Source organism: Poecilia formosa, unplaced genomic scaffold (assembly GCF_000485575.1).
Source record: "Poecilia formosa unplaced genomic scaffold, Poecilia_formosa-5.1.2 Scaffold536, whole genome shotgun sequence".
Lineage (NCBI taxonomy): Eukaryota > Metazoa > Chordata > Actinopteri > Cyprinodontiformes > Poeciliidae > Poecilia > Poecilia formosa.
In genome coordinates this window covers 271402-280126 of record NW_006800475.1, presented here as the reverse complement: position 1 = coordinate 280126, position 8725 = coordinate 271402, and the positions used below count along the sequence as shown (strand labels likewise).

Genomic DNA, 8725 nt, shown 5'->3' with positions numbered 1-8725 from the left:
AAGCCCATTACAGTCCTATGCTATAACAATATTATAAGATAAAATAAAATAAAAAAAAAAACAAAAATTGTGCTTTGGTCTTTCCTCAGTCAGAGGTTACTTGTGTTAATGCAAAATAATTCTGAACATATCTTCTGAATTGGCTGAAACTTCATTTGTTTGTGCAAATTAATTGAAATCTGTCAACCATAAACTTACCATAACCCATCATTATAAACACAGACAGAAGAGGAGTTAAAATATTGCCAAGTAATGTCTGACAGTGTCGCTGTAATTACATGGCACAGTCGCTGTGTATAGCCAGCGGCAGTAAATCTTTTTTTTTTTCCTTTCTACTAGTCTGACAACTTCATTCTGACGTTCTACTTTGTTTAGTATGAAAAACTAAGTGTCAACAAGCTGTTACATAAACATGGATGTGGGTTTAGATGTAATTCTCCCTGTTTGTGTTAAAAACTTTCAAAAAATCCTGAAGGACATTTGTAACTCCTTAGCTTATAAATGCTTACCAACTGTTGAAAATTTGTTTTCACATTCTAAACATATTCCACACAGAATGATAGGTTCAGAAGGTTGCTGCATCTTTAATTACATGCGGCCCTAAAACACTCTTAGCATTACTATATTGATTAGTAAGACTTACAGGGTTTTAAATTGATTATTTTTCCCATCTTCATTCAGTTTAAACCCAGATTAGCTGGCCCCTGATGCTGAAGCTAATGCCCAGTTTGAGAGGGGCCAAGATCCAATCAGACAAATTAGTGGTTAATGCAATATGCTGCTTTTTGAAGCTTCAAATCACTAAGTTTGCATTTAGTGGTTATTAAAACCACAAGCCAGTGACTATTAAAACATGAAATGGAGCTTGCAGGCAATGCAGCACCAGTGATGTTCTTGAGTGAAACACTCACTGAGAACGTAACCTGTAGAAGGTGTCAGGTCAAATCAGCTACCTGACAGAAATGTAAATATGTAGTTATTTTGAACATCTGTATTGTCTGCATTTCATTTTCTGTTCTCAGCATGTGTTTCAAACAGGAGGATCATTGAGGGCGCACTCCCTCCGTCTGCTATTTCCCCTTCAAAAAATTTATTGACTTACTCTGTAAATAACTATTCAACGCAAACTTGACAATGAATAAAAAGTGCCTGCATAAGCCATTATAAATGCTTTAGGTGTTGAACAAGCACCTGGGTCCATTAACCAGTATGCTTGCTAGTTAGCTTTGGAGGCAAACTAATGTGGATTCATTCTAAATGACAAGACTATTTACAGCAGGCTTAAAAATAATTTGAGCTGTTTTTTGAGTGCTATTGGTCTGTTAAGCTTACTGATTTCCAAAAGTGTGAGATTTGTTTTGCTAAAAATCTAGGAATATAAAATGCTCCAGGTTTGTACTTGACATTCAGTTTGTATATAGCTTATTGTGGACTGGCTATCAAAGAATGTCGATTTTCTCCCGAACCAAATGTCTTTATGTCTAATGTTCAGTACACTGCTTTTGGTTTCACTGGGAGTTTAATGCTTTCACCAACCTTAAACACAAACTCTGCTTTCTTTCTCAACACACAGGACCAGCACTCTGCCATGGTGGAATACCACGTACCAAATGCTCCTGGTGGGGTTGCTGACATCTTCAGCCAGCTCGAGTCCAACAAGCATGCTCTGCGGATCAAACACTTCTCTGTGAGCCAGACCACACTGGATGAGGTGAGGAAAAAGAGACAGAACATAAACAGAGAGAGAGAGAGAGAGTGAGAGGGAAGGAAGTACTGTGTCACTTTGTGGTGTTGGGAGATGGTAGCAGGGGACAGAAAAAAGGGACATGAGATGAGAGAAAGAGCGGGAGGGTGGTAGGGGAAGCAGGGACAGAAGAAAGCTGAGTGGGAGTGAAAGACAGAGCATAGAAAGTTTAAAAGAGTCAGAGGAAAACTGACAGAGGGTATGCCTGAGGGAAAATAAATGGAATATGAGTTTGGAAGAGAATCCATGAGCTTTATATGCAGCCAAAGCTGATATTCTTCAACCACTCTAAACCCTTTGGGGCTCTGGGATTGGAAGACACCATAGATGGAAGAAAACGAGGGGGGTTGGGCTGTGAAGCTGACCAGACGATAAGCAAAATATTACAGCTTTCCTCAGAAGAAATTATTACTTTTTACTTTGCCTTCCATCTTACATTATTACTGAATCCCTGCAGGTCTTCATCAATTTTGCCATGGGAAATATTGGCATGGAAACCATCCCAATTCACGGTGAAGACGACTTTGAAGACCTGGGTTCCATTAAGGCTGTTGAGACATAGAGCTGACTGGCTGGAATGAAGGTTCATTTACCCAATGTAAACATATAAATACCTGTAGTATGATCAAATGCAGGGTAAATGAAATTATCTTTACCAAATTATTACTTGCACAGATGAACAAATGAAGTTGATGGATGGATTGATCTTGTGTTCATTTACTGTCTTCTTTCTTAATTTGCTAGATCTTAATAATTATGAAATTTAATTGTTTTTTTGTGGCTGGGCTGCTGGAGCAAATTTTCTATATTTCTCAATTGTTATCTTCAACTGACCATAATGCTGGTATGCTTTGATTGTGTCAAATGAATCTTACTCCTCATCAAATTTTCAAATGTAAGTACATCTTATTGTAAGTACTAGATAAAACTGAAAAGAAAATACCTCTACTACAAACTCAATGTGCAGATTTGCTCTACTCCTTAACACTCCGCTCATTATTGGAGTGGCTGTACTGAATACTAAATAGTCTCTCCTGCTCTTGGACCATCTAACAATAATCTTGAATGTATTTACTTTTTGTAATCAAAATAAAACTATTTTTCAAGTGCTGTTGCAATACATGTGATGCATTTTCTTTTGACTCTACATTCTGATTCATCACTTTTGATCCATATCATGTTGATTTCTGCATCTGATTACCATTCTATTATTCTGTGTTGCTTAGGTGTGAGAAGCATACTGTCTTGTAAGATAACTAAATCCCTTTGAGGTATTTCACATTTAGTTAAGTTGCATCCACAAACTTGTCTGTATTTCATTTAAATTGAATATGATGGGCCAACAAAAAATAGTCCATGATTAAGAAGTGAAAAACTTTAATACGTTGTTTAACAAATAAATCTGAAAAAGGGGACATGCATATTTTAACACCCCTTAACTGTGACACCCTAAATAAAATCCTTTACTTTAAGTCTCGCATAATTAGTATATATCGTTTATACCTGTTATTTCACTTTAAGGTTTTCTCAAGTGTTAGTTGAAGGCTGTATAGATTTATTAGAGCACATTAGTTACCAAACAGCATCATTAAGACCAAGCATAATTTTGTGGAGAAAATGAAGATGGGGTTAGGTTATAAGAAAAATAATATCCCCACCTTGGAACAGCTCACTGTTCATTCCAACATTCCTTTATGATATGTTTTATTTCTACTAATGGAGTACAACAGCAAACCTAAAAAGAGATGGCTGTCAAATGTTGGCTGGGCAAGGAAGCTATCAATCACAGAAGCAGCCAAGAGGTCCATTGTAATTCTGAAAGAGTTGGAAAGATTCACAGATCAGGTGGGAGAACCTGATGACATGACCAGTATTTGCCCGGCAATCCCCAAATCTGTCCTTGATGAAAACCTTGGAAGAAGAAAGCCGTACAAAGCCCTATTTGCTTTTGTATGCGTTTGCAAGGCGCTGTGCAATAAAGTTCTGTCACCTGGTAGAAAAAACTTGGTGAAGACCAGGATTGCACTGTAAATCCATTTAGCTTGGATCCATTTTAGCTGAACAACAATGCTAAAGCACACTAAGAAATGTTAGCACACTAACAAACATCTTAAAAACTAAGAATGATAAGAAAGCTAGGTATCAGAGAAAGGATGGTACTTTTGTTTCACACTGTTTGTGTTCTCCTTATATGTATGCACAGAAATGTTTCCACTAGCCTTTGTAATATTTTGCTCTTGGTCGTGAGCACTGATTGTTTACAACCCTGTATCCCACATACTATGAATATAAACAGAAAGCACTGTGATGGAAAAAACCAGACCCAGTACCTGGAAAGCAGCAGATCTAAAATCCACAAATGCTCACACTGTCATTATTAAGGGCTGTTGTAATAGGCCCAACGAAACATTGGTTTTTGGTTTGTTTTGTTTATTTTGCATCCTTTTGCAAAAACAGCAAAAGGTTTCCTTGGAAAATGTGTCATCTGGATGGCAGCACATATTACCCCAGTTCATATTGCTCTGCATCACTGGTATATTCAGAAATAGAAAGTCACATATACCTCATACATCTACATACAATTGCAGATAAAGGCTTATGAGCTGTGTCCTGATGAAAAACTCTATTCCATCACATTTAACCAAGAGAACAAAAAGTAGATGTACAATACAATATGTATTCACGGTCTGATTTGTTAAACTCTGGGGACATTTTTTTTTTTTTTTTACTTTGCCTTCGTCTATCTTATTTCAGTGCAGGCTCAAAAATTGCAGTGCTGCTTTTAGATCTTGAATCAATTGGATTCAGCAAAAAAAAAAAAAAAAAAGTGTTCACCCACAGTCGTTTTTAAAAGGGATTCGACTGAGCCCATGCAATTATTTCCACCGTAGCGTGTGCCTGGCTTTGCTGCAGTGCTGAAGGCTTGATGATGACAAATAATCTATAAGCCTTCAAGTCTTTGCTTGCAAATAGATATTTAACATCTTGAAATGTAATCTTTGTGAATTGCTTAAGCTACTTTTCAGACTTACTGGGATCTCAGAGGTTTTTACTTAAAACAATATATCTGAAAAGTGTTTAGTTGTTCAATATTTCATTTTTATCCAGCCAAATTTTTTTGTAATTGGATTTTCTTTTTTTTTTTTTTACATTACATATACAACACAATCCCTGTTGTTTAAATGCTTGTTTTCTACTTTGCAGGAATAGACACAATGTGTTTAATTTATCTTTATATAGTCATTTCATATTTTTGTTTACATTGTACATCTACAAAAAAACTTTTTACTCTTACATATCACATGAATGGGAATTGGAATATTGAAATATACTGATAATATATCCCAGGTTAGAATTTTATATCTTGGGCAGTAGAAATAGTGAACAAAGTTTATTTCTGTCATTAACTGCTGGTTTTGAAAATGTCAATCGATATGGGATTTGAAATGTACAATTTTCATTGACAGTTCTACATTTCAGTGTTCAAAATTACATCCTGCAGTGAATTAAGCTGTGTAGAATCACTAGTCAAAACAAAGCATTGCACTGAGTTTATACACCACCGAGAATTCTTACTATTGTAGATTTTTTTTAAAGGAATTTCTGAAAGTTATCAAAATATGTGGATTTTTATTCTAGCAAAACTATGGTCTGGTCCATATGGTCTAAGCTCCACCAGCTGAAGAGGCCTGTGCATGCATGGGAGGCTAACTGGTAGTATTGAAATCAATATAATTATATCTGCTTGATGAAGCAGCAAATGATGCTGCAGTTCTGCAGGAAACATTGTCTGAACCTAATCGGAGCATTTAGTTTTACTACATCAAAGGTCGTAACGATTTCAAATAATTATTTTTTAATTAATCAGTTCCAGTCTGTGATGTAATCAGTCACGTGTGTCAAAGCTTGTGTAAGTTGAGAAATATCTTGCTGGTACCTTTAGCCAAAATAGTACGGAACCGTTGTACAGTTGACTATAACATTTTCTCCTACATGTCTGTATTATCTCCAAACAGCAGGGAACGTCAACTAAGACAATATGCGCGTCTCGGTTGACGTCACGACCCTTAAGTCACTTCCGTAAATAATTGGCGGGAGATGTAAAGAACCAGGAAGTAGTTTGTTGTTTTGTGGTTTGTTTTTTTAGAGGCAGGGTTGGAGCAAACGAGTTCGACAACAAATCGGTAATAGAAATATTCTCTTTTGTAAAAAAGCATGGATAATACCACATCGCTACAAACAGATGACTGGAAGAACACTAAAGAGGCGGTTGCAAACTTCCGTCGACTGTTGCTTTGCTCCAAATGGTAAGTTGGAGCGAATCCGAACCGTTTCTCTGCTCAACGACGCAAAATGCAACATAAACAGCTGTTTCACGAGGAGCATACCTGTGAGGGGAATAAATATAACAGGATTAATCACTTCTAGCTGTAATACACGACGAGTCTAAACATGCATAACCACGTCATTTTAACCTGAATGTTTAAACGCAACAGAAAAAGACAACAGCTCGAGTATAACTAGATGCGTTTGAATATTTTCATAACAGTATTCAAGATATTAAAGGCTATTTACCCCTGCTAAAATGCCAGCTTTTTATGATGTAAAAAAAATTAACCAAGGAAAAGTATTTCAGAACCGTTTTCAGCTTTAATTTGACTTATTATTACAACTTAGAATCAGATTTTTTGTTGGGGGCGAGGGGGTAGGGGATATAAATTATAAAGGTCAACTATAGCGGCATTGTACATATGCACATGCTCTTATAATTTCAAACCCACATTAGAGTATGGTGATGGCAGCATCATGCTTTGGGGCTGTTTTTGTTCAGATGGATGTAAGTATGAACAGTCAGTGTTGGTGGAAAAGTTTCAGACTCCTAAAAGAAAGATGAAGATGAAGAGGAACAATTTCCTGTGCCTTAACAACGACCCAGGGCATAATTCAACCGCAGTGTACTTAGGCAACCACATACTTATGCATTTTCCCTTAAAGAATTACAGCTTGTTCCTCAACATACTTGTGCATGTTGGAGTCCCTGCTAAAGTAAAAAAGCACTCTGCATTCATTTCTCTAGGTCTCAGTTTTTATGTCACTAAAAATCTGTCTTTTTAACAGGGCTGTGTAGACTTTTCACATCCACCATGCAGGAAAAAATAAACAAAGCTAAGCTTTATGTTGCGAGAACAATAATTCACAGTTGATGGTACACACTGCAGTCCAGGGATGAGGAAGCTGATGAATTTCAATAAACAATCCCCAGGCAAAATAAGCTTCAGAGAAATGGCATGAGATGTTGGAAATGCATACGGGGGCAACATGCAACACCATGCGAAGTCCCTGCAAATGATTATTTGTGGTTTTTTGTTTACCTTGTGTGATTTTAGTGAAGGGGGGATTGTATTGAATCTAGTTATTTTAATTTTTTTCTGTGATAAAGGGATTTAGGTTTTAATACTCTCAAAATGGTAAAGATCAAAAACCTAATTACCGCTCCACAGCATCTTGCATTGCAATTACTTTTTTGTGTGGCAATGAGTTAAGCCGGCACAGACTAATAAATCCTTTCCCTGTTTCCCAGCTCAAATGTGATGGAAGAGCCGGTGTGTCTGGGGATGTGCGAGCATATGCTGTGCAGGTAATGTAACCTCACGGTGTTCTGCTGTGATATGCTTATTACTGGCAGGCGTTCACCGTGGCAGGAATTTTTATTTGCCGAACACAGGTGTAGCTAATAATGATAATGATTGCTTCGTTGCATATAAGTGCGCGGCTGCCAAGATTGTGAATGCATGGATGCTGGCTTACTGGCTGGGCACACTGGCATACCTGAAAGGTATTTAAAAAGCAGTCTGCTTTTCCTGCTATGTCACATGAAAATGGCCACAGAGGGAGTCGTCTTCTTCCTGCCTCAGGCGTGGAAAATTACTTAATTTATTCGGACTAATCTCTGCAGAGATTAAATGATGCTAATACTGAAAGTATAAGGTTTGACATGAATGAAGAAATCTAACGTGCTTGGATCCACAGTTGGTATGAACTACAAACCTTCCCTTTTTGAAACTACTAAGAGGGGGAATCAATAGATGCGCTGTATTTCTTTGTACTGAAATGTAAGCAGGACTCCATTCTAAGAAAGGCTTATTGCTCAGGTCGTGTGCTGGCCCCCGGGCAGGAGACGGCTGCGCCGTGTGTCTCAGCCCTGCGTGGGTGAAGGACATCCAAATCAACAGGCAGCTTAGCAGCATCATACAGCTCTTCAGTGACTTGGAGTCCCTGCTTAATCCCACGGAACAAGCAGGTAAAATGCATGCACAGCAACATCCTGGTTTCAGTCGGTCCAGATATGTTTTTTCACACCACAGCAAAAAGCTTCATTGTTTCTCAATGGGATTTTGTGTAATGAGCAAATATGAAGTGGTGCGTGATTCAAGTGGAAGGAAAAGCATTCATGTTTTCCAAAAATATTAAAAAAGTGTCAATGCAGAGTGCCTGGTTTTGAGGTGACCTGCACAATATATCAAATCACAATCACTTTTGAAATATTAATGCTTTGTGTATCGTGGTTGCAAACGACTGTTTGGATGTAGTATTTGGTTGGATGTCATATTTAAAGGGACACATGCACCATCATTCTGCAAGCCAGTAATATACAGATCTGGAAAAAAAATTTAACACACCACTGCAAAATTCTCAGTTCTCTGATTTTACTCCGTTTGAGTAAAATGAACATTGTTCTTTTATTCTATGAACTGCTGACGACATGTCTCCGAAATCCCAAGCAAAAATCCATTATTTATTTGCAGAAAATGAGAAATGGTCAAAATAACGAAAAAGATGCAGTGCTTTCTGAGATTTAATAATGCAAAGAAAACTAGTTCATATTCATTTAAAAAAGATACTCCTGTTTTAACTCAGAAAGCGTTCAGGAATCAATATTTGGTGGAATAACCACGAGGTTTTTCAATGGGGGTTCAGTAC

At 37.3% G+C, this 8725-nt stretch overlaps 2 protein-coding genes across 3 annotated transcripts in view; both read left to right on the top strand.

The window, feature by feature from the left end:
- Window positions 1–1554: 1554 nt before the first annotated feature.
- LOC103129326 (ATP-binding cassette sub-family A member 12-like) lies at window positions 1555–2864 on the top strand. The gene is made up of 2 exons (XM_007540376.2): window positions 1555–1711; window positions 2202–2864. The coding sequence occupies exons 1-2, from the start codon at window positions 1589–1591 to the stop codon at window positions 2304–2306; spliced, it is 228 nt and encodes a 75-aa protein (XP_007540438.1). The 5' UTR covers window positions 1555–1588; the 3' UTR covers window positions 2307–2864.
- Window positions 2865–5801: 2937 nt separating this feature from the next.
- Window positions 5802–8725, top strand: part of LOC103129328 (BRCA1-associated RING domain protein 1-like) — an 18195-nt gene continuing 15271 nt past the window's right edge. The window contains exons 1-3 of one of the 2 annotated variants that reach the window (XM_016664979.1): window positions 5802–6051; window positions 7326–7382; window positions 7897–8045. In XM_016664979.1, coding sequence (XP_016520465.1) covers window positions 5960–6051; window positions 7326–7382; window positions 7897–8045 — 298 coding nt within the window. In that variant the 5' untranslated portion in view covers window positions 5802–5959. The remainder of the gene's footprint in view (window positions 6052–7325; window positions 7383–7896; window positions 8046–8725) is intronic. The other variant, XM_007540378.2, reaches the window with a different exon arrangement.